This window comes from Strongylocentrotus purpuratus, unplaced genomic scaffold (genome assembly GCF_000002235.5).
Source record: "Strongylocentrotus purpuratus isolate Spur 01 unplaced genomic scaffold, Spur_5.0 spur5_scaffold_13, whole genome shotgun sequence".
Classification (NCBI taxonomy): Eukaryota; Metazoa; Echinodermata; class Echinoidea; order Camarodonta; family Strongylocentrotidae; genus Strongylocentrotus; species Strongylocentrotus purpuratus.
Window position 1 is genome coordinate 36,938,098 of NW_022145598.1, and position 27,268 is coordinate 36,965,365.

General features: G+C 36.9%; 1 protein-coding gene across 2 annotated transcripts; it reads left to right on the forward strand.

Moving 5' to 3' along the window:
• Positions 1-26,058, forward strand: LOC587950 (protein EFR3 homolog B). Of its 2 annotated transcripts, none has more exons than XM_030983472.1 (22): positions 1-98; positions 2,010-2,086; positions 2,916-3,043; positions 3,855-4,005; positions 4,687-4,808; positions 5,640-5,825; positions 7,962-8,087; positions 8,777-8,855; positions 9,647-9,782; positions 10,180-10,353; positions 11,038-11,170; positions 13,891-13,939; positions 15,565-15,658; positions 17,113-17,270; positions 18,061-18,222; positions 18,634-18,765; positions 20,730-20,797; positions 22,206-22,330; positions 22,973-23,058; positions 23,749-23,916; positions 25,419-25,468; positions 25,844-26,058. In XM_030983472.1, the coding sequence occupies exons 1-22, from the start codon at positions 92-94 to the stop codon at positions 25,953-25,955; spliced, it is 2,523 nt and encodes an 840-aa protein (XP_030839332.1). In that variant the 5' UTR covers positions 1-91; the 3' UTR covers positions 25,956-26,058. The 2 variants fall into 2 exon arrangements, with proteins under 2 accessions (XP_030839332.1, XP_030839333.1); XM_030983473.1 differs by having other exon boundaries at positions 5,640-5,783.
• Positions 26,059-27,268: the final 1,210 nt, after the last annotated feature.

Genomic DNA, 27,268 nt, shown 5'->3' on the forward strand with positions numbered 1-27,268 from the left:
CGTAGATCTAATCGAGTATTGATTTCTAGTGCTAAAGAAAGGGCGGATTTCATGTGAAAAAAGGGCGTTTTCATTAAATTTTGCTGTCAAGATGCCGGGTAATATTAAACAGTGTTATTATGTGTTAAGTGTCTTCATTTTAACGTAAAATTATATTCAGATTATAATTACGAGTGCCAATATAATGGTTTGTCATTCCGTTTTGGGAGATTCTTTTATTTGTCCTGCCCCACATATTGAGATTAATGTTGTAATAAATCAAGTTGTTTGAAGACTGAAGGGGGCGCTAGTTCAGAAGTCTACCCTACTAAAACATATCAAAAATCAACTAAATCTTCATCACTTATTGAAATAATGGTCATGATTTAAAATTTGTTATGTTTCTTGCCCCTTTCGTGTCAATTTTCTCATCTTTTTTGGAGTAATTTTCCTAAAATAAACTTGGCTAAAAGTAAAAACGAAGACATGATAAATCTATACACTTTTTCACAGGTCTCACAGCTCAGCAAACCGCTGCACAATCACCGTATACTGACGAAGGTGTGCGGGCAGGCCTGCGTGCGTGAAGGTAGCGATCGTAAACTTTACGCACGCTCGAGGGGCCCACACGCCTTCGTCGTAAGGGTATGCAGTTGTATTGTAATTGTGCAGCAGTTTGCCATGAAACCTGTGAGAAAGTGTATATTATAATGTCTTCGTCTTCAGGAAAAATACGCCAAAAAAGATAACAAAATTGACACAAAAGGGGTAAGAAATATAACAACTTTATATCATGACCATTATTTGAACAATTGATGAAGATTAAGTTGATTTTTTGTGCATGTTTTAGTCGGGTATCTCCTCGCTGGAGTTACTGGTCTAAAATGGATACATAAGTACACTAGCGCCGACTGAAGTAGTCCATCTTGTGTCGACTTCAAGGGAATACCGGCAAAAGTAATGTCAGCAAGTTTTATTTTACTTAGGTCTTTATTTGTTAGATGACTATGATCTAATTCAGCTCAGAATAGTCAATTAAAGTTTTGACTAGAGCATGTAAAGCACTCCAGCGAATTTTCAGATTTTCAATCGCAAACGCAGGCGAAAAATCATAATGCGGGCGGGCGACGGGTTACTCAATCTTGAGTTATAAGGGCCTAACAAAACAAATTAAGTGCCCTAAATGCAATGCAGTGCATACATGTTTAATAATTTGGGAAACCTTCAGTGCTGTACTTTTCTATTACTTTGTCTCGTCATTTCATTTTCTTGTAGCCATAAAACTTTCAAAAATCCACAGCTCTGGTTGTTCTCCATAACTAATGCCATTTTTCTATTATTTGTTTCATTCTTGCCCTCTTCTCTACATATATATATATATATAAAACGCACATCTCGCGTGGTCCAATATACATCTTTCTGTGTACAGTGCTTTTAACTTTACCAAGACTGGGCCAAATTTCTTATCATTTTGATGATTCCAGAACCTTGCAGTATACACCAATACTTACATGTATATGCTAAATGATCAACCTTTTCTGATCGATTCCACAACGTTTCTTTCACAATGCAATCGCATGAACATAACTGGTCTTTATCTTTAATTGTTTATTTCTGTTTACTGTCAACTCAAAAATTATTTTATTGATTTTTGTATGAGTGTACCAAATGTTAAATATTTGTCACACACAATGAATTTCCATTGTTAAATGGACAATAAATATGAACCTCATGAACCTTACATAACATTTGTTCTCGCTCATGACTGCATCAAATGCTTCTTTAATAGTTTTTTTCCGCGAGTACATTCTTCCTCGATTTAATCATAAAATGTTGATGCCATGTACCATTTCAATCATGCTGTTATAAATTGATACCCTTCATTATTTCCCCTCCCTTTTATTACATACAATCTTTCACTCCTGAATCAAATCATTTTGATTTGCTAATCAATATAATGGTCTGCTGTGTGTTTATGATCTTTCCTCAATAGGTTTGATTAGCATTCCCATACTATTTATTTTATGCAGGTTGCTGTAACTGCTTTGCGGCATGCAAGCCCCGCTACAAGAGACTGGTGGACAACATCTATCCTGACACAGCTGAGGTAAGTTCAAGGTCAAAGTTCAAGGTCAAAGGTTAAGGGTCGGTATATTCAATTTGCTTCAAATTAAGACCCATAATAGCTAGCATGCCATTAAGTTTCACTTGGTGTTTCGATCCCTTCATGGATAATTGGAGAATGAAGTCATAGAAAACAACCCTTTATACAGGAATCTATAGAAATTATAAATCAGCAAATCTGCACTCTTCAAATAGCCCTTAAAAAACAATTGATGACTGAAATATAATCATGAATATATTTTATAAGATAAGTACATATATTAACAGCATTCAGTCCGGACTATTGGAGCATAAAATGATGCAATTTTTACTTTAAAAAATGTACATGTTGAGAGCCAAGACATTGAATTGATTATCATTAATATAAGGGATTAGTGTGGAAATCCAGACCATTTTATTTTCTTTCTCATTATGTTTAGTGGTGCTGAGTAACATGCTTATTCGGATTCCAATTTCATTTTATTTGCAGGGTGGTTTAGTGTGATATAACATGCTTATTCAGACTGGGGGGTGTTTCATAAAGCTGTTCGTAAAGTTATGCATGACTTTACGAAAGCCAAATGGGATGCTCAATCATTATTAACTGCATCAACTCAAGGTGAACTGTGCAGATGTAGATTAACATTCTTATTATAACAAACATTTTTAATGCAAAGTATATTGTTTGCCATAATTTAATTGAGGTTATTGGAAACATCGGGAAATACTTTGGGCATAGTATCTGGCACTTCATATACTAGTCGTTCGTAAAGTCATGTGTCACTTTACGAACAGCTTTATGAAACATCCCCCTGGTTTCATTTTATTTGCAGGAGGGTTTAGTGCGTAGTAACATGGAGAAGCTGACGTTCTATGCTGTGTCTCATAACGAGAAGCTTGATCGCATTGGAAGCTATCTAGCACAGAGGTTAGACAGGGATGTATACAGACAACGCATTGGGTAAGAAACATGTGCAGTGCTTGATGACTGGGTAATATTATCTCTATAAATCCAGATTATTATTATCTGTGATACAAAATTCGCTTTGTTGATGTTTGCTCTTGCCTTTTAGAGGTTTAGATTTCTGAATACCGATATTTGAAATTCAATTAGTGTAAGAGAATGACCATGAATCGAGGAGTATGTCCAAAAATTGATAACGGTAGCTTGCAGTTTAGTACTTGACTTGTACGTGAATAGTCTGCAAATCAATGATTTTTTATTTAGTGTCATGACGACCTATGTCTCTCCCCATGAAATGCAGTTTGAAAAAAAAATGATATGTTTGGAAACATTGTCTTCTATTTTATGACAAACCCTGAATAATGTAAGAAAAGAATAACAAGAATAAACAGTGCAGTTAGCACATCTTATCCTTCAAGATAATACTTTCATACTTTTTGCGACCATCCTATACACCAATCTCTAAGTTCTTTGCCCAACGTTTTCATGGCACATGTTCTATCATATAGTAACCACTGCTATTCCTTTTCATTCTTGACCCGTTTTCCTACTCCCCCCAAATGTGTTTTGTATCAACTATTTTTATCGTCCGTGTGGGGTTTTCCCCTCTCTTTTAGGTACGGTATGTGTTTATTTCCAAATTTCCATGCAGGCTTTAGACCGGGTGGTGGTGACATGTCAATCACAGAGTCTTAATCTCTCTTTTTTGTATTCATTGTTTATTTCTTGCCGTGTTATCGCCTTGTGAGTCCGTTCATCGCAACATGCAGTTTCTCAAAGTTTGATGTTTTTACCCCTCTCCTTTTAGGTATGTGTTGATTTCTATGCAGGCTTTAGACCAGCTCTTGTTGGCTTGTCATGCACAAACTCTCAATCTATTCGTGGAAAGTTTCTTGAAAATGGTTCACAAACTACTGGAATCCAACAACATTGAGCTTCAGGTTTATGGGACCCAGTCTGTAAGTATATACAGGCCTGATAATTGCCCGATTTAAACCAGTTTCCCAATTTTTAATTTTTCCTGATTTTCGAGATAGGACTCTTGTAGCGTGCCCCCATTTAAAACAATTATACAATAACAGTTAGTATTACATTTAATTAATAGTATGAAACTATTAAAATTACTCTCATGTTACGGGAAAAAATATTATATATATATATATTATGAATCAATTAATTTGGTCGATCCAGTTCAATGGCACAAACAAGGCAACACCGGACAGAGATCCTAATAATTACAGAGCTTGGTCTTGTTGCTCTGTTCACCAGCAGTTTGAAGATATGGATATGTTTGGACTAATACGTGATGATACAAATTTTGCCAGGAAGTCGCCTACTACTTGATTTATTTGGTAAATTATTATATCTATCTGGACTGGATAGATATAGGGTAGTCCCATATACATCTTTCTGTGTACAGTGCTGTAACTTTACCAAGACTGGGCCAAATTTCTTATCATTTTGATGATTCCAGAACCTTGCAGTACACGCCAATACTTATATATGATCGATTCCACCACGTTTCTTTTACAATCGCATGATCAGAACTGGTCTATACCTTTAAAATTTCTTAAAGTTTTAAAGTTTTTAAATCTGCTCAATGTTGTAAATGTTGTGTTTTTCTCATTTTTCTCTTGTAGTTTGTGAAGTTTGCCAACATTGAGGAGGATACGCCATCCTACCATCGCCGATATGATTTCTTCATCTCAAAATTCAGTTCCATGTGTTATAATAACAATGAGAATATGAGTGTACGCAGAAAGTGAGTCATGGTGTATGTCTGTTACCTTAAAAGAACTAGCTTGATATGAGATGTCAGAGCTAGCAAGTGTCACGCATTATGCGTGATGTCACGCATTTAGAGGGTCTGATAAAGCTCTCATGCACGCAAGCGCCCAATAAAAAAAAAAATTGCTATTCGTAAGTTATACCCTCGCCCCGAGTCATGAAAATGTCATGCATAGCTGATCTTTGAACTTGGCGTCTCTGCCATGTATATACATGTTTTCTTCTTGTTCATTTCCAAGAGCTAATGATAACAGGGCATAATGATAACAAAGAATGTAAAGTGGTGAAATTGAAAATACAGTCATGTTTTTATGTAATTTGGGAGGGTGTGCACATTTCAAATCTATTTCTTATCTTGTCAAATAATTTAGTCCAAATGGTTTCGCTCAGTGGCTCCAGAGATAGTCTCAGAAATGAAATCGAAGGTTTGCTTGTTTTTGCCCTAGTTGAGGCATTCTTCTTCCGAGCCACTAGTGGCGATCTCTACGTCATCCTTTTGTTTCAGGGAGGGGGAGAGGGGATCTTTGTCCCTCCTTCGAACATAAGGATGACACAAAAATCGTTGCCATTGCCTGGGGATACATTCGCATTGCACAGCAATGCAGATTACGACATTTCTAGTTTTACTGGAGAGTGTATTTAAACTTGCAAAATCTCTTTAAAGAAGTAATATTTAACGCTAATATTTTGAATACAATATGACAACTTTGTACTACTAACATAGAATTTTGTTGTTGTTGATTTGCACACTTTGAAATGTACCTCAAATATGTGTACACTTGGAGATTTGTCTCTCTTTTCTCAGAATTCGAATCGCTGGACTGAAGGGAATCCAAGGAGTGATACGGAAGACCGTTAGCGACGAGCTCCAGGTGAAGATCTGGGAGAAACAACATATGGAGAAGATCGTTCCTTCACTTCTATTCAACATGCAGGAAGGCTTTGAAAGGTACAAGGGAGTTGCATGCCAAGAAACGACTAAAGACCAAAGGTAGTAAGCTTATTGTGTTCTAAAACAACTACGTCTAAATCTTTCACGGAGGCTCAGTTGTCTGTTCTTGAATCATGCAGGAACCTTTAAAGCCCCACTGTCCTACTTGTAGCTACATGTACTTGCTCCCTCTATGTAGAAAACTTCCCCAATCAGTGCCTGTTGGTCCCCCATGATCCTCTTTTTATGCCTCCGCCACCGAAGGTGGTGCCGGAGGCATCATGTTTTCGGGTTGTCCGTCCGTACGTCCGTACGTCCGTACGTCCGTCCGGACGTCCGTCCGTCCGTCCGTACGTCCGTCCGTCCGTCCCGTTTGACCGTTATCACAATATCTCAAGAACCATTTAAGATTTAAACTTAAGACTCAGGAATAGTATTTATCACCATAGGAAGACGATCTGATTAGATTTTGGAGTACGTAGGTCAAAGGTCACAGGTCACAGAGGTCAACTTATGAAATTCCTTGTATTGAGTTTGTTAGCGCGATATCTCAAGAACCATTTGAGATTTAAACTTCAAACTTAAGGATAGTATGTATCACCATAGGAAGACGATCTGATTAGATTTTGGAGCACGTATGTCAAAGGTCAAGGGTCACAGAGGTCAACTTATGAAATTCCATACATTGAGATTGTTATCATGATATCTCAAGAACCACTGGAGATTTAAACTTCAAACTTAGTGATAGTGTGTATCACTATAGGAAAACAATCTGATTAGATTTTGGAGCACGTATGTCAAAGGTCAAGGGTCACAGAGGTCAACTTATGAAATTCCATACATTGAGATTGTTATCATGATATCTCAAGAACCACTGGAGATTTAAACTTCAAACTTAGTGATAGTGTGTATCACTATAGGAAAACAATCTGATTAGATTTTGGAGCACGTAGGTCAAAGGTCAAGGGTCACAGAGGTCAACTTATGAAATTCCATACATTGAGATTGTTATCATAATATCTCAAGAACCACTAGAGATTTAAACTTCAAACTTAATGATAGTGTGTATCACCATAGGAAGACAATCTGATTAGATTTTGGAGCACGTAGGTCAAAGGTCAAGGGTCACAGAGGTCAACTTATGAAATTCCATACATTGAGATTGTTATCATGATATCTCAAGAACCACTGGAGATTTAAACTCCAAACTTGTTTAAATTGCTCTATTGCGGAGGCATCATTTTCGACTGCGCGCAGTCAAAATTCCATCTAGTTCTTATGTTAGTTGAGAGCTGAGTTAATGAGATAGCCACCTGTCAGTGACCTTGCTGTGTGGTCTAATCCCTTTTGGCCCAGTAGTGTTGACGGTCTTTAAATAATATTCAGGTTTTTGTCAAAGCATTGTTGGTTTCTCTGAAGGCCAAAAATAGAAGACTTTTTTCTTCTCATTTTTGTAATGTCAGAGCGGTATTTTTACAACAAAAGATTGCATGTAGTTAACAATTATAGCATATTTAATAGTTAGAAACCAAGTGCCTCCAATTAATACTGAAAAAGATCAAAACAAACAGAGTTCTTTTGTAATATTTGTCATGAAAGTCAGATCCATGATAAAGGCTATAAACTAAATCTCATACTTGTAGATGCAACCCTGCAGTAGAAGTATGGTTAAAAGAGAGATTAGGATCAAGCTGGGGAAGGGTCCCTTAACTAGGCGTGGCGTGCGCCTGTAATCCAGCTAACGGTGGAAGTTCCAAATGGATTCAACCGAGGACGCAGGTTTGAAACTAAGTCATGTCTTTTGGATGGTGACGATCTGATTGAAACCCATGTCACACTTATGATCTGGTATAGTGTGAGATGGGGGGGGGGTTCTTTGCTCTTGCTGCAGGTAAATGAATGGCACATTGTTTGAGCAGTGGCATAGTAACTGGGATTTCCTGGGATTTTAAACCAACTTATTGCCCTTTGATAGGGTATAAAGCCTAATTTTCATGTCCCTTTGATAGGACTTGAAGCTGTAGTCCCACCTCCCCCGACCCCACCCACCCCCCCCCCCCCCCTGCCCCCCTCCCCAGTGGTTTCCTACCTACTAGTTTATACCTGCCTTCTTATTATCCTCTTTCTCTATTATGAGCTTCACAAGTGTGTACTATAAACCATTTCATAGCCACATTGATATGCTTGACTTTGTAGCCATGAGTCTCCAGTATCAGACAATGTAGAGGAGAGACCCGCTGCCCTCGCTGAGACTTGCCTGAGGAATGTCATGTGTAGCGCCGCTTATAATAACATCCATTCTGTACTCAAACCAGTGCTGAGGTGAGTTATGGACACTGCAAACCTTTCTAATAGTCTTCAATGAGACCTTGACAAAATTATGATATGATACGATATTCAATAAATTCAAAGTCCTGAATTTGATTCTGAAGGTTCCTGTGCTTAGTAACATCAACACATGGGATGTTAAAGATATAGACCAGTTATGGTCATGCGATCTTAGCTGCATGTCTTTAGTTTAAGGTTTTTATATTTCATTCTTGTAACTATTTTTGTTTTAAATATACTTGTACTTGCTTATTTTTTACTTTGTAAAGTGCATAGAGAAACTTCTGTTTATTATGCGCTCAATTAATCTAACTTTATTATTATTATTATGTAATGAGTTGACTTCACGCAATGTCCCCCACTGAACGCGGGGTGCTGGAGTTATTTTGTGCTATGACAAACTAAGGGTGATAGAATCAAGCCAAATTAAGAAGAGAGAGAGAGAGAGAGAGAGAGTGGGGGGGGGGGGAGAGAGGTGTTACAATATATTTATTCATGATGGATTAAGATAAATTATCAGTTTAAATAGTGGCTTGCTAGCCTCATTTTAGGATATTGGAACTTAACTTTAGTTACCTGTGATTAATCTGTGCATCTCTAATATCATACAATTTGCACTTAAATCAATATTTCAACCTAACTTGGAAAGTGTCACCTGCTACTATGTTATATCTCTTATTTAGACATCTAGACCTTCATGAGATCTGGCTTCCGACTGACTTTGCTGTCAAGGTTTTCAAGGTCATCATGTATTCAATGCAGGTAAGCTATCCTAGATATCAGTGCTAGGAAGTTTGAAAATGATCTGTCCCTTCTAATAGAAGTATTAACTGTACATGGACAGTACCTGTATGGGTATATGTGTTGAATGTAATGAACTCTCCTCAAAATAATCGCTGAGTGATGAGCAAAAAAAGATTAAACAAATGGAATTCATGTAACCCAAATTCTCTCACAGTGCATTCTTTTAAACCAGACCTCCAGATAATCTGCAAACAACCACCAAAATCATGTTGTATACAGGCATGAGAATCTCCCACGTTTCTGCGGTTACCCAATTATTTTATTATTATTATTATTTTTATATTATTATATTATTATTATTATATTTTATTTTATAAAAAAAAAAAATCTTGATTAATTAAACCTCATTGGCTTTCCCCTGGCCTTTATTGGTGAAGCATTCGCAGTTTTGAGAGACATCATGATCAATCACATCAATCACATTGATCACTGGATCCCCTTTGTACGTACACCTCGCCTTCAGCTCTGTTTTATCATATTTTTAAAGATATTTATAATTTCCAGTTTTTTTCAACAAACTCCATTATCTTGTCCATGTATATAGCATGTACACTTTTTATGTTAAGTGTATCCCACCCCTCCCAATTCCAGTATCTATATGTAATACGTCATTATCTTCTAGTTCATTTGGATGAGAATAGGAACATGCCTGAGAAATGAGCAAAAAAAGATGGGATGAATAGATTTATGAATAGAGGAACTCCACATATGATGTTATCCAAACTCTGTATATATTTGATCCCTTTCAGTCCCAGTATCTGTATGTAGCACCTCATTATCTTCTCCTTCACTTGGATGAGAATATGAATAACTCTCCTCGCATCAAACGTAGCATCGTTGAGGTTCTCAAACAGACGGTTGCCATAGCAGCAGACGGAGCAGTCGGTAAGTCTCACATCCCTCCTCTTAGTTCAAGCTTTATTTCCTTTCAATAAAATCTTCAACAAGTCATAGTGACTTATTAATTTTTAATGTAAATGATTTCTTTATTTCTCACTTTTTTAAGATTGATAGTCTCATATGATCAGGATCAGGCTGTTTCAATTAAAAACAAATTAATTTCTAATCATTCAGTCATTTATTCAACCTTTTTGTAAGGCTGTGTTTTTTCAAAGAATTTTCTTAATTATGATTCATGAAAATTATTATTTTGAATTTTGTATGATGCTTGTTGTGTGTTCATGATTCAATTCACGTTGCGACATGTGATTGTTTTGAATATTAAAAGTACCAGATTAAATTAAATTGAATATTTAATCCAGCAAACTTGTTTTAATGACAGGGACATCTGTGCTGGAAGTCTTCAACACCCTCCTACGACATTTAAGGTCATCGGTGGAGAAGAGATTATCTGGTGGAGGTCATACCCCCTCACCCAAACCAAACAGACAGGTCACACAAGACGTGGATGAGAGAGAAGAGGCTCTCTTTGAAGAAGCAATCATCGATACGATAGGTAATGAAACCTAGGGGGTGGTTCACAAAGATCCTAAGTTAAACTTATCTCTAAGTTGGACTTAACAATTATGGAAAGCCGTTAGCATCTTTGAAAATATTTTTTTTAAAGTTATTTTAAAAGGCATTAAATGTTGATTCAAAGCATTCATATTTTCTATTATCATGGGAAATTTCATGTTTTTGATGTGGAATTTATGAAAAGTCTAAAATACTTGATTTTTTTGCATTTGAATATATTTTATTTTAAGGCTACAAATAGCTCTCCATAATTTTTAAGTCGGACGTAGAGTTAAGTTTGACTTGGGATATTTGTGAAACACTCCAGAACTTTGCAACCATGAAACTTTCGAGAATTGTAAAGGACAGCCATTCTCACAGCAAGAAACCTCTACAGATTGCAATATTTAGTGTTGTGTCAATTGTGAATAAATCAGTTTGCAAAATAGAACTTCTCTCTTATAATCATTTCAGAAATAAACCAATTCACGCTTCTTATAGATATCATTAATATTTCTTTAATTGAAGAGGAGTGTGATGGTCTAAGGAGTGAGCCACTAGACTGTGGATCACAAGGAATGGGGTTCAAATCCCTGCCCCAGAACTGTCCTTTTGCAAAATGACACTGATCTTTATTTTCCACACTCATCCAAGATGATTTTGATTATCATCCTCATCATTACAGGTGCATTTGCGAGTATTTTACCAGACTACCAGAAGATTGAGATCATGATGTTTATCATGGGTAAGATACCACTCCCAAGACCTACCGGTAGTCAAGAACATCTTGGTAGGGACTCAGCTATCTACTCCAAGGGGTGAGTCATAATAAATCATTCTGGGGAGTGTTTCACAAAGACTAAGATCAACTTTAGAGAAGCTTGAGTTCTGGGAAGAGGTGACAAATAATTTGTGAGCGTTATCATTGTATTAGGTATGCAAGGATGGAAGAAGATCAGATAAAAAATGTTATAAAAAGCATTGCTCTTCAAATGCCTTAATATTCTTCATATGGCATGTAACATCATAAAAATCGTAACAGATTTTTATGATACATATTCAAGTAGTCCCATGTACAGCTTTTTGTGTACAGTGCTTGTAACTTTACCAAGACTGGGCCAAATTTATCATTTTGATGCTTGCAGTACACACCAATACTTATATGCTAGATGATCAACATTTTCTGATCAATTCCACAACGTTTCTTTCACAATGCAATCGCATGACCAGAACTCAACTTTATTTTTAAGTTCGACTTAACTATGGCAGGCCGTTCATGCCATTAGTTGCTCTAACCAATCCTTGCATTGGGACGTACAAATCATGGTCACAAATTTACATTTTTTGATAGTTCATAATTGAAGGCAAAATATCTAAAGATTATAATTGAGAGACCAATGGTTAGAGGACCTAGTGGCATGAACGGCCTGCCATAGTTAAGTCCAACTTAAAGTCGATCTTAGTCATCCCCCTGGACATGTACATTGTACATGTAGCTCTCTCATTGAAATATACTACAGCAACTTGTACATACAGACCATGTGTTCATAAAGTTGTCTTTTCATGTACATGTTTTCTTCTTGTTCATTTCCAGGAGCTAATGATAACAGGGCATAATGATAACAAAGAATGTAAAGTGATGAAATTGAAAATACAGTCATGTTTTTATGTAATTTTGGATGGTGTGCAAATTTTGAATCTATTTGTTATCTTGTCAAATAATTAAATCCAAATGTTATCGCTCATAGGCTATGTACAGCGATAGTCTCAGAAATGGAATCCAAGGGTTGCTTGTTTTTGCCCTAGTTGAGGCATTCTTCTTCAATTGCAGATAGTTTATGAGACATTGCATTAATAATTCAAATGGTACCATACCTGCCAACCCTTCCGAATAATCCGGAATATTCTGATTTTTATGCCTCCGTTACGAAGTATCCGGAGGCATTATGTTTTCGGGTTGTCCGTCCGTCCGTCCGTACGTACGTCCGTATGTCCCGTTCTCGTGATCGCGTTATCTCGAGAACCGACGGATGGATTCCTGCCAAACTTTGGTCATGTATGTAACTTGCAAAGCCAACAAACTGATTAGATTTTGGGGCCACAGGGTCAAAGGTCAAAGGTCACATGGCTCATTATGTATGCAGAAACAGCTCATGATTGCGTTATCTGAAGAAGCGATTGATGAATTCCTGCCAAACTTTAGTCATGTATGTATCTTGTAGAGCCAATGAACTTATTAGATTTTGGGGTCACGAGGTCAAAGTTCAAAGGTCACAGGGCTCATTATGTATGCAAAAACGGCTCGTGATCGCGTTTTCTGAAGAACCGATTAATGGATTCCTGCCAATCTTTGGTCATGTATGTATCTTGCAGAGCCGATGAACTGATTAGATTTTGGGGTCACGAGGTCAAAGGTGAAAGGTCACAGGGCTCATTATGTATGCAAAAACAGCTTGTGATCGTGTTATCTCAAGAACCGACCGTTGGATTCCTACCAAGCTTATATCATGTATGTATCTTGCAGAGCCAATGAACTGATTAGATTTTGGGTCACAAGGTCAAAGGTCACAGGGCTCATTATGTATGCAAAAATAGCTTGTGATCGCATTATCATAAGAACAAATTTATGGTTTCCTGCCAAACTAAGATCATGTATGTATCTTGCAAAGCCAATGAACTGAGTAGATTCTTTGGGTCATGAGGTCAAGGCCAAAGGTCATGCGGCTCATAATTTATGCAAAAATAGCTTGTGATCGCATTATCATTAGAACAGATTGATGGATTCCTGCCAAACTTAGATCATGTATGTATCTTGCAGAGCCAATGAACTGAGTAGATTCTTGGGTCATGAGGTCAAAGGTCAAAGGTCATGGGCTCATTATGTATGCAAAAATAGCTTGTGAACGCATTCTCATGAGAACTGACAGATGGATTACTATTTAACTCAGGACATCTTGCAGAGCCAATGAACTGAGTAGATTTTAGGGTCATGAGGTCAAAGGGTCATACATGTATATGAGAAATAGCTTGTAATCAAGATATTCTGAGAACCTCTTAATGGATTACAATCGAACTTGACAAATTTCTTCTGTTTTGGTTTGTAAAATTGCTCTATGACGGAGGCATCAATTTCGACTGCGCGCAGTCAAAGTTCCATCTAGTCTGAATTTTCAAAATATAGATTTTTTTTTTATTTATTTATTTTTTTTATATTTATATTATTTTTGGGGTGCTAAAGCTAAATTAAGCTTGCCTTTTACCATGTGCAACGGTTTGAGAAATCATGTATTGTGTTCGTTGAATGGCTGCATGACCAAGCAGCGAATTTGTATTTTGTACAGATTTATCGCGTATTGCCAGTTACACTGCCGCTGCAAGTGCGATTTCTTATCATGTATACCGTTGTAAATGTTAACATGTGTTTTGTGAATGATTAGATTTATGTACTGTATTTTAGTAGGAGGAATATATTTTGTCATATTTATGTTTCCAGAGTTTTTCATTACAATGTTTGTTTGGTTTTGTGATTGATTTACAGCGAGGGAGATTTATTATTGCAGAGCATTCTACTGAAGAGTTTATTGGAGGTATGAAACTAGATTCTGATCTCTTCCCCTTTTAATGGCTTTAGGTGGTTTTAGTGAGGGAATTATTGAAACAACTTACCATTTGAAATAAACATAAGTTTATATAAGAATTTATTACATTTTCATTGTTTTTACGATGTAAAGCAAGCGGGGTGGCACTTAAACTTGCTACTGGCAAACATTGATAGGATTAGCATATAATGCTGAAGATGATCTGATGTTTTAATAACTCAAGTTACCTTTTTTTTCATACCGCATTGCTTCATGCATAGAAATTCTTTCCAATTAAGTACAAAATACATCTAACATACAGCATTATATCAAATGAATAAGCTTTCATGCTCTGCATTGGATGTTTCAAGCATCTTTCCTGTGAAGTTGTATATATTTATATCAGGGTATATCAGAAATATTGACCAAGCTCAGATCATATTGCCCCGAGTCGAAAGACGAGGGCAATATGGTCTTAGCGCGGTAAATATTTCTGATATCCCCCGAAAGTAAAGCCATTCAATATTTTTATTGTTATCCAAATCAGACATCTAGAGCAAATTCAGAAATCCACCATGACAATCTCAAAGAACTGAACAAACTTTGTCAAACCAGCACTGTGCATCCAGTGCTTGACGAAATTTTCTATACACTGCAAACAGTGTGCATTTGGTGTGATTATTACGTCACAATAGAGTGCGCGCAAAGTGCGCAGGTTCTCGTACGCATAATAGATGCGCAATGAAAATGACAAAATATGGCGCAGTCAATACAAGATGCCCGGATGCGAGACCGTGGAAAATACCAAGGTATATTTTCACTCGTCTCTACACGCAAAGTCAATACGCGCAGGGAGACCAAGGAAAATACAAAGAATATACCCCTCCGTTCCCACTGCTAGTGGAAACTAGGGCAATACGGTTTTGTAAATGACCAGCTCAGATGTCTGATACGGGTAATAATTAGAATTATTTATTTCCTCTTCGATATGCCGTAACACTTTTTGAATATATACACACTTTTTTTACTCTATGTTGAAAGTGAACAAGTTTCAACAGTTTCAGAGTTCATTATGAGTTGAGTTTCTCCTTAAAGAGAGTTCTGGGTAGAGGTAAAAAATAATTTGTGAGCGTTTTCATTGTTATTATGCAAGTGTGGAAGAACATCATAGAAAAAAAAGTTCTCTGAAGCATGGCTCTTCAAATGCCTTCATAATTATGACATGTAACAGCTTAAAAATGAGGACCACATTTTTATGCCACATGTTTGTGTAGTCCCATATAAATCTTTCTGTGTACAGTGCTTCTTAATTTTACCAAGACTGGGTCAAATTTCTAATCATTTTGATGATTTCAAAACCTTGCAGTACTGACCAATACGTATATGCTACATGATCAACTTTTTCTGATCGATTCCACACAGTTTCTTTTACAATGCAATCGCATGACCAGGGCCCCTTTTCACAAACTTGTCATCAGTGACAAATGACGGTTGTTGTTATAAGCTAGTGAAATCCTTGATTCTGATTGGTTATTAGCAGATTTATCACTGATTTTTGTCATTGTCATTGAGAAAAGGCTTTGTGAAACGGGTCCCTGAACTCAACTTTATCTTTAATTCTGTACTCACTGTAGGTGGGTAGAAAGTATGTGACGGTTTCCATGGCGTCTACCTTCCCAGCATCCTTCATGCAGCCGCTGCTTAACATGTCTGTTGTTCCTGATCCAGGTTAGAATATACATGTGCTTAGATTAGCAAGTGTGCGCTCTTAAAAATGACGCCTGGCTAGAATGCTCCCCAGGGAGTGGAGAATGTGCATACATTGTGTGCGGGTAAGCCTGAATTCGATGACCGGGGTAATAATATGTATATCTGTAAAGCGCTTTGAGAGGTCCTTCGGTCTTGAAAAAAAAGCACTACCGGTATATAAGAACTAGCTATTATTATTATTATTATGTCAAACCTGCTGTAGTGACCACCTGTCTACAAAGACCACTAATTGTTTTCCCTTGGGTGGTCACTATAGGCAGGTTTGACTAGCTGTACTTGTCTATGAGATGAATTATGTCAGAGCCTTGGCTTATCATTCTGCTAACTTGAACAAAGATTTATAGATATGTCGTCGTCTGGCTGGCAGAAGGGCATTAGCTGGAATTTCAGGTAAAAAATGAAGCGTTAAGCAGATGGGCGTTAACTTTTATAAAACTGACTTATTTCTGAGTAAAATTTTTTTGGCCATGTTCTACTATAACATTTCTATCAGTCTTTTAAGTTTTAAACCAATTTTCGGGACGGAAAGCAGTTTAAATATAAAACAAATCTTTAAATGTGAATAATTCAAAAAAGGAGTTTTCGAGTCGCTCACGCTAACGCCCTTCTGCCAGCCGGCCAACAATGTATTCTGTCATTTGGATTGCATGAGATCAATTTTAAAAAGAAATATCTAACAGCACCTTTTAATTAAATGGTACCTTTATTATTGATGCATGAATTAGTAGTGACCGTCAGGATGATATAAAAGTTATAGTATTTTATCGTTCATTCTTTTATGTACCTACATAATGTAACTTAATCATTTATCATTCAAGTCAAACCTGTCTATAGCGACCACCCAAGGGAAACACAAAATGTGGCCTTTGTAGATAGGTGGTCTTTGTAGACAGGTGGTCGTTAAAGCAGGTTTGACTGTATATATATATATATATTCAGTGCGTCCCAGAAAAAACGAAACCAAGAATCAACGATGTTTTATCATAACTTAATCACAATTATAATTAATAAATGACACATATTTGTAAAGCTTAGATTTGATGCAACTTGTATGATGCATATTTTAGGCATGAGTGATAAAAATCAATTTGAAGGGAGGGAACTAAAAAGTCATTTGGCGGACAGTATCTGAATTTCAAAGAGAAAATCTCATCTCTAGAAAGTTCAATTTCTGCCTTTTCATATGACACCTGCTACAGTAGTGCTTGAATTTCCATAATTTCATTAAACGAATTCGTTTTCACTGGCTACCTTAACTCCGTTTCATTGACAATCAGCCATAGATGAAAGACTTCATGCATGGCTGATTGTCACAAAACAGAGTTAAGTCTTTTATCAATTCTGCTTGTTGCTACAACAGGCAGTAATTTTATTTTGCAACTATAAGATTTGACTTTGAACTTTATTCACAGACATCCGCTACACTGTGCAAGAGATTCTTCAAACATTGATTGATCGTCATGACAACACAAACAAACTGAGGAGAAACATAGCCATTCCTAGAAACATCTCTGAGCTGAATCTGAGAGTAGAGAAACCATCTAGACAAGATATATCATTCCTTAGAAAGGTAAACAAAAACAAAAAACAAAAAAAATTAACCCATTCATGAAATGAATATGAGATTCATTCTATAAAGGCATGTTTATTTTGAGTTCTTTTGATCATAGAATATACTCATGCACTTAAAGCTAATGCAAAGTTTTGGGAAATTTTGAAATTTGGATGAATATTAATTCTTTACATTTTTTATATATTTGGATGCCCCTGCGGATGTATTATACCACTAGAAAATTTAGCCCCTAAAACACTTCTGCTTCCGAGAAATTGAATAATTAAAAATTTACCCGGGTGCTCCGGGTAAATTTTAAATAACGTCTACAGCCATTCCATGGTAGCTGCGACCATGAAAATCTCAGAATATGCAGTTCTGATATATAGCTTCCACACAGGAATATCAAATCGGTTGATTGTAGTTGAAAAACATTGTTTTAAAGGTAAGGTAATATCAGTCTTGAGAGGGCGCTATGCAACATAAAGAGTTTATTATTTACAATTTCATATTAACTTTAGACTTGAATTCAACCGCAACAACGATCATTGAACATTGTACAATCGCATATATGCTTCCTATATGTTCATTTGAACCAAATTCATGACCCCTTACCAGAACTTTGTAATACCTTTAATACTTGATGCATTTTAATATATTTATAAATGCATATCACACATTGTTTATATAAATGATGGTAAGCGCTTAGGCACATCGTTGGATCGGTGTATTGAGCGCTATACAAAAAAACAGATTATTATTATTATTATTAACAAAAGATTTTAAAAACTCTTCTTATTTTGTATAGAATGGAGCAGACATCCAGTGGCATATCTATGAGAATCTACGATGCAGAGCGAACAAGTGTGAGAACTATGTCGCTATCTTCACCACACTGGCGCTGCTCTGTGTGGAGTTTGGAACAGATGACATTCTTGTTGACTTAGTCAAGGTTTCCTTAGCATTACAGGTATGGATCTTCTTACATTCTCCAACCTTTATGTATATAGTACCCCTTGTAAATTTACTATCCCAATTAGGCTTAATGTTAGCTTCAGATATGTAAAAAAGAACTTATTATTAACAAACATTACAAAGTATTATGCGATTTGCGTTCCAGATGCATTCTGCTAAGCTACCTTAAAGATGCATTTCATATACCGGTATGTCACTAAGATCAGAATAATTTACCATGTTTCTTGTCTACAATGTCACTAAGATCAGAATCATTAACCATGTGTCTTGTCTACAATGTCACTAAGATCAGAATAATTTACCATGTGTCTTGTCTACAATGTCACTAAGATCAGAATCATTTACCATTTTTCTTCTCTACAATGTCACCAAGATCAGAATAATTTACCATTTTTCTTGTCTACAGGACATGGTATGTGATAATGATTGTAAGCTCAGTCCTATCCATCGATGTGCAGTCCATGCTCTAGTTGCCAGATACCTAAATCTTATCAGTCAACTCACAGCTATACCAGCGCTTGGACAACATGTATGGTCGGTAAGTTCAGTCACTTTCTATAATTCTACTTCTATCTCTGTTGTAGGCTGAAATATCCGAACAGTTTTATTGAGTAATAATAATAATAATAATATTGGATTCTTATATAACGCACATATCGAACTTGCAAGGTCCTCAAGGCGCTCCGACATTTCCCGGCTATGCTAGGCTGCCGATTTTGATGCTCACAGCATTTAAGGAATTTCTTCCTACCGGTACCCATTTAACACCTGGGTGGAGAGTGGCAAGTGTAGATTAATGTATTGCCAAAGGACATTAGTGCCGCAGCGGGACTCGAACCGTGAACCTTGTGATTCACAGTCCGACGACTGTAATAATAATATTAATAATAATAGGCGTTATGGTTTAGTGGATACATCTCTCAAATGTGTATTGCTTGGTTCTCGCCTTCTCGGAGTCCTGCTGTAGCAGTAATGTCCTTTTCCAAGACATTATTCTACCTTTGCCACTCTCCACCCAGGTATCAAACGTTTATGTGGTTGGATTGACAGGTTCTTTCCTCTTGTACAGAGTATCATTATTTCTTGTCTTTTTTCTCGAACTCCAAGCAGAATTCAATACTTTCTCATGATATATTTATATATGTAAAACAAATAATTTGATTTGGAAATTCCTCCGTCATGGTTATAGAATATCAAGGATAATATATATTAATTTGACAAAATAAATGAATCCATTTCAGACTTGTTTGAAGTTCTTAAAGTTTGCATTCTTTTGAAAATTTTGTAGATAGATTTAAATTGATATTTTTATGCCTCCGTTACGAAGTAGCCAGAGGCATTATGTTTTCGGGTTGTCCGTCCGTCCGTACGTCCGTACGTACGTACATACGTAAGTCTGTACGTACGTACGTCCCGTTCTCGTGATCGCGTTATCTGAAGAACTGGTTGATGGATTCCTGCCAAACTTTGGTCATGTATGTATCTTGTAGAGCCGAAAAACTGATTAGATTTTGAGGTCACGAGGTCAAAGGTCAAAGGCCACAGGGCTCATTATGTATGCAAAACGAGCTTGTGATCGCGTTATCTGAAGAACCGATTGATGGATTGCTGCCAAACTTAGGTCATGTATGTTACTTGCAGAGCCGATGAACTGATTAGATGTAGGGGTCACAAGGTCAAAGGTCAAAGGCCACAGGGCACATTATGTATGCAAAAACAGCTCGTGATCACGTTATCTCAAGAACCGATTGATGGATTCCTGCCAACTTAGGTCATGTATGTTTCTTGCAGAGCCAATGAACTGAGTAGATTCTTGGTTCATAAGGTCAAAGGTCATGGGCTCATTATGTATGCAAAAATAGCTTGTAATCACAATATTCTGAGAACCTGTTAATGGATTACAATTAAACTTGAATTCGAAAAATTTCTTCTGTTTTGGTTTGTAAAATTGCTCTATGACGGAGGCATCATTTTCGACTGCGCGCAGTCGAAGTTCCATCTAGTTATTTGACTCTTCGGATTTATCGTCTGCATCTTTTTAAAACATTTTGAATGAAGAAAAAGAAAATCATTATTTAATGTGAAATGTACTTTGATTAAAAAGTGGTCTGATTTAAAGGTAAAGACCAGTTTTGGAAACGCCCCCCTCTCAAAAAATGAAATGGAAGCTAGTATTACCAATCATGTGAAAGAATATGTTTTGACTAATACTTGATCATACAAATTTTGCTGAGAAACTGCCTACTAATTGATATATTTGGTGAATTATTATATCTATTTGGACCTGATAGATATAATGCATGTTATATTCTTACTTTTACCAAGACTGGGCCAAATTTCTTATCATTTTGATGATTCCAGAACTTTGCAGTACACACCAATACTTATATGCTAGATGATCAACCTTTTCTGATCGATCGCACAACCTTTCTCTTACAATGCAATCGCATGACCAGAACTGGTCTTTACCTTTAATGTGTTGCTGTTTATATCTTGATTCAGGTGATTGATACGAGACAGAAGACAGCTCCTTACCTTCTACCTCCATTCAATGTGGACAATAATCAAAGGTAAGACATGATCTCAATCTTCTTGTAGAAGTTACAACAGCAGCGGTAGAAGTAGAAGTTGCAGTAGTAGTAGTAGTTGTAGTAGTAGTAGTAGTAGTTGCAGTAGTAGTAGTAGTTGTAGTAGTAGTAGTAGTTGCAGTAGTAGTAGTAGTTGTAGTAGTAGTAGTAGTAGTTGCAGTAGTAGTAGTAGTAGTAGTGGTGGCAGCAGCAGCATACATTAGTCTCTTTTCACCCTCATTTTGTAAGATAATGTTAAAGGGGCATATTCCCCATATTCCAGAGGGCGTTCAAAATACGTACGTGCTTGCAGACGGTGCTATAGCTGCCTATTGACACCAACAGAATACTGCTCTAACGCAGAGGGCATGTTCTGATAACTACACTGGTGGGTACGTGCCCCTTTAATGTGTTGCTGTTTATATCAGCAGCAGCAGTGATGATTCTACTAATGTGTCAGCAATTGTTCAGAGTTTGTTGAGGAAATACTGTTGATGTGTTGAACAACTGCTGAAGAACATTTAGTAGCAGCAGCAGCAGTAAAAGACGTAGTATTACAAACAGTATCGTAGAGGTGTTGTGGTCCAGAGTATAGGTCTCCGGACTGTGAACCACAAGGTACAGGGTTTGAATCCCTGTTGCAATACTAATGTCCTTTGGCAAGACATTAATCTACAATTGCCACACTCCACCCAGGTGATGTAAATGGGTACCTGGTAGGAATTAGTTCCTTGAAATGCTTGAGCGCCGTAACGGCAGCCGTGCTAAAGCCAGGGTATTAATAATGGAGCGCCAGGAGTGGCAATGTGCCTGGCATGAGCGCTTTACAAGACTTCACTATTATTATTATTATTATTATCATTTTTACCATTGTCCACAAGCACTGAGCCAAAGTCATTGTTAAGACATCACCTTTACATGTATATGAAAAATGTGCTGTATAAATTCTTCATCATTAGTAGTAGTATTAGTTCAGGATTAGTCTTTATACTTATCTGATGTAGTCAAGCCTTGTCAGAGAATTTGACACAGTGTTTGCCGATATTATATTGAAGGACACCATACATAATAATAATAGATCACATTTATAACGCCCCTAATACATTGCTTCTAGGCGCTGTGGTGCTGTTGTCCCAGCAGCCATTAAGTGAAGCAATGTCCTTACACGAAATAAAAGCCGGGACGACAGCACCACGATTACACAATATTATTCAGTACAAAATTACAGTATGTTACGCTATGTTACGTTACAAAATTACAGTTTGTTACAGATAAATGAATAAATCATCTTAATCTAACATAAATTATGCTAAAGATGACTTATTTCATAACAAATAGTAGTACGACATCATTTATTTATTTGACATGTTTAGAGAAGAGAAACTTCATGTATTATATCCTTCTCTCACAGGAAAGTTCCCTCTCAGCCGCTGGCATCCAGTGTTCTATTCCAGAAAGATGCTATCAGTGATGGTCTAAGGAGCAGTGGACATGATGTCTCTCGTCTAAACACTCCCTTCATACATGAACCGTCAGGTATATAATCTTCTGTCTAAACACTCCCTTCATACATGAACCGTCAGGTATGTAATCTTCTGTCTAAACACTCCCTTCATACATGAACCTTCAGGTATGTAATCTTCTGTCTAAACACTCCCTTCATACATAAACCTTCAGGTATGTAATCTTCTGTCTAAACTCCCCTTTATGATGAATCCTCAGATAAGAAATCTCTTCTGAACACTCCTTTAAGACCCGCAGTATCAAAAATGGAATTATCTGTTGATATCGACAATACTTGAGTATTTTCAAAGGAGTGATGCAATTAGCCAGTTTACGGTTGCAGTCTGAGCATGAGCAGATAAAGGTCATTGCAGAACAAATTGTGAAATACACGGAGAAAAAATAATGGATACGTGCTCATGAAAGTTATGTAATCATTATTCATTCATGCACAAGCAGTACACTCCATGATACACAGGTGGAAGTATTCTTTGAAAAGGGGGAACAAAGGCTATTTATGTAGCACCTCCATCGCTGTAGGAGTGATTATTTCAAAATGTACAAAGTGGGACCTCTTTATGTTTTGAAGATCTGTGGATATTCAGGGTTATTGCAGCCATGTGCTAACCGTGAACTGGTCTATTGACTTGGTTCCATTTTGTTTTCTTCATGTAGTTGAGTATCGTCCTCGGAGCGGTGCTGATGTTGGCTCTGTTCACATCGAGCTAGAGTCAGCTCAGTCATCACCAACAGGAATCCGGGTAACTATCCAGCTAGCTTCTCCTGAATTTAGAGATTGAAAAAACAACTATTGTTTAACTCAGTGAAAGGAGAACAAGAATGAGAGAATGAGAAGAGAAATATGATGATGATGATGATGATGATGACGACGATGATGATGGTAATGATGATGATGATGATGATGACAAGTTAATGATGATAGTGATGATGATGGTGATGATGATGATGATGACAACGATGATGATGATGATGATGATGGTGATGATGATGGTGATAATGATGATGATGGTGATGATGATGATGGTGATGATGATGATGGTAGTGGTGGTGATGGTGGTGATGATGATGATGATGATGATGATGATGATTATGATGATGATGGTGGTAATAATAGTGATGATAATAGAAGTGATGATGATAATAGTAGTGATGATGATGATGGTGATGATAATGAAGATGATGATGATGATGATGATGATGATGATGATGATGATGATGGTGATGATGATTTACAACACTTGTATGGTGACACGTTTCTGTTTAAAATGCATTCAAAGGTACAGGCTTGTCCAATGAAGTCAGTATTACACATTTTCACAAGATGAAACCACTTGTATGAGTAAAATTGGTTAAAGGGATAGTTGAGTTTTGTTGTAGAGGGCGCTATGATGTGATTTTACTAATCACTTTTCTTGATGCTATGACTTCAGAAACACCCCCAGGAGCTTGTAACCTTTGAATCCCTGAAGAAGGTGTTGACCCCAATGACGGTCGTAGATGGATGTACAGGGGAAGAGGAGAGAGAGAAGAGACTTGCTATTCTCAGCATGTTCCAGAACTCCTCTCTTGACCAACTAGCAGCTACTGCAGAACAAAGGGTAAGGATGGTATGGGAGCATCTGGGGGGTGTTTCACAAAGGTCCTCAGTTGAACTTATCTCTTAGTTGGACTTAACAATTATGGAAAGCTGTTAGCATCTTTGAAAATATTTTGTTAAAAGTTTTTTTAAAGCCGTAAAATGTTGAGTCAAATCATTCATATTTTCATCAAGGAGATTTCATGTTCTTGATGTGGAATTTATGAAAAGTCTAAAATACTTGAATTTTTGCTTTTGAATATATTTTATTTTAAGGCTACAAATGGCTCTCCATTAATTTGGGATGGGGGGGGGGGGTGGGGGCGAACACTCCAGGGGGCTCACCTTCCAAGGTCAGTGGCGTAATGGGCAAAAAGCTCAGAGGTTTTAGGTATTTAAATATGGTCAGATGAGCATACAGGGGCCTGCCTTAGGGCCCTTGGTGGGGTCCATGGGGCAGAGCCCCTAGAAGCTCAGGGATTTTAGGCATTCAATTACAGTCAGATGAACATATTTTGATACATCATTTGTGACACTGGCAAGGCACCCATTCTTTCTTTCTCTCTTTCTTTTTCTCTTTAAGATACTCTTTCAAAAAAATGTGAAGGGGCTTGAGCCCCCGAGCCTCGCCATTCTGCAGGCCCTGACATGAAGGCTTCTAAATAACCACACTTTTTTTTATCTTACTGTAAATTTGAGAATTTGGTATTTTCCAACAAATGCATAAAAAGGTATAATTTACAAAAAAATCGAGAAAAAAAACCCGGGAAATCATGTCATTTCAGCATCATTTGTAAATCACTGGAGTGGAATTAGAAGTAAACCATGTTTGAATTTTATTTCGGAGGCAACTACCCCCCCCCCCCCCCCTCCCATCAGTACGCCAGTGTTCAGGGGCACATGTCTTCTCACCCCTATACTAAAAAGCACATGCTTTCCCATACTCCCACAATATTTCCACTATATGCGCGTATCGCCATTATAAAATCATCCAATGATAAATATAGGGGCATGCAGAATTTTTAGGAAATTAAATTCCTGTTAACTTTCCTTTTCTTTGAATGGAATATAATTTGTATGTGATTCAATTCAGCTTTTATTATTTTTTATTTTCTCTTTGATTAAACAATACAAACCATTTGTACTCCTTTACTGCTGATTTTTTTTTTTTTTTTTTTTTTTTTGGGGGGGGGGGGCAAAAATGCGTTCTGCCCCCCCCCCCCCCACTTCCGAGGCCTATGCCCTCATGGATATATGAATGAATAGTAATAGATTTGAAACATCAATTTCATTGTAGATTGAGTTTATTCAAGCTTAGCGAGAGAGAATTGCAAAATCTTAAGTAGTTCCATAAACACTGATATCGTCTGCTTCAATCTTTTGTGTACAGTACCACTAACAATTCTTCAAATGATTATGAATAATGTTTTTACAAGACATTTATATATCATTGAGAACTTCATGTTATTCCTTTCTCCCGTCATAAATTGAGTCTTAGTCGTAAGTTTTTTTCTTTCATTACAGAGTGAGAAGTGGTACAAGAAATTGAACGACATCCTTGACACAGTGGTGAAGTAAGAACATTTACTTTTTACTCATTGAAATCATTTCACTTGTAAAATATAAAGTTGTACAAATTCAAAACAGTCTTCTAAAAATGGAAAGATAGGAAAATAAAAAGAAAAACATGGAGATGTCTACAGCACATTACATCCTGCTTTAACCTTTCTGAAAGTTCATTTTTAAGTGCCGAGGGTCAAGGGAGGGGGGGGGGGGGGTAAAAATAAAAATAACTGTCTCCAACAAAGGACCCCATGACATAATTGTGACACACAGCCGATGCTTATTTGATTTTGTTTTCCTCCATATATTCAACTGTTTTAAATAAGCAGGTGGGGCTTACTATTTTCAATGCCTGATAAACTTTGATTGCTGATTTTCTCTTTTAGGACACCACTGTCTCCAGCGGGTAGTCCAGTCCGAGCTGATCCCTCCACTCCAGCAGTCTTCCACTCAGTACCAACCTACGAGATGACATTCCCAGAGCTGTGTGTTTATTAAAATCAGGGACTTGTTCACAAAGGGTGGTATTCTCGAAAGCGGACTAACATTAGTCCATGGTTTAATCCACCGACTAAGTATGGAATGCCAATCGTCCATATGAATATGTTTTGAATAATTTAATCTGTTACTAAATTAAAATAAAATGTAATAACATAATTAATAAACAACAATATAACTGTGATATAATTATGTTATCATGGTAATTTAGGGACATATCAAATTAGTAACAAATCTGATGATAACCAATCAGAAGCAAGGATTTCACTAGCTTATAACAAAAACTGTCATTTGTCACTGATGACAATTTTTGTGAAATGGGGGCCCAGGGACCTGTTTCACAAAGCCTTTTTTCAATGACAAATGACAAAAATCAGTGACAAACCTGCTGATAACCAATCAGAAGCAAGGATTTCAGTAGCTTATAACAAAAACTGTCATTTGTCACTGATGACACGTTTTGTGAAATGGGGGCCCAGGTGTTATAGAGATGGTGTAGGACTGAGGATCACAGGGTAAAGATTAGGAGCTGCCACAGACTAATGGTCTTTGGCAAATTATTCATAAGTGTTTGTCATTTTCAACCAAGGTGAGGGAAATTGTAAAAGATAGCAAGGAATTTTGCTTGAATGAATTACCGTCTCTTCGTAATAATACAACACTTTGTTTGAAGTGCAGTAAAGTATATTTGTGTAGTAGCTGTGCTAAATAAATGCATGTATTATACTATAGTTATTTATATATATATATATATATATATATGTGTGTAAATAAATCACATGTATATCAATCCTCTCTATGGGGTGGACAGGAAGTTCTACCTAGAAATTAAATGTTACTGGTACATCTTAGACTAAGAGCAACATAAGTTGGACTTGAACTAGAAAAGTCTGTCCCCAGACATAAATAATCATATCTGATTGATACACGTCTGTAAAAATCCAATTACATACACTTGCAGGCCATACATGCCACTGTTTGCTCTCACCATTGTTGAAGAAAAAGTGTCAAATATAACTTAAGTTTACAATGTAAGTAACTTTTTTTCTTCCACAATTAACTGTTACAAAATCTAAATTCTGTAGATTTGTGACCATCATGCCCGCCGTCTTCCCCACTTCTGCAATATACATAGGCATATATTAAAAAAGTAACATTCTTATTATAGTGTCTATGGTTAGATGTTAATTGCTTCTAAGTATAGTAGGCTTACGGTTGAGAGGGGGGGGGGGGAGGAGGATCCAATGGGGAGTACATGTACCAGTCCTTCTAGGACTACCACAGTCCTTTTTCGGACAATGCAAGAAAGATTA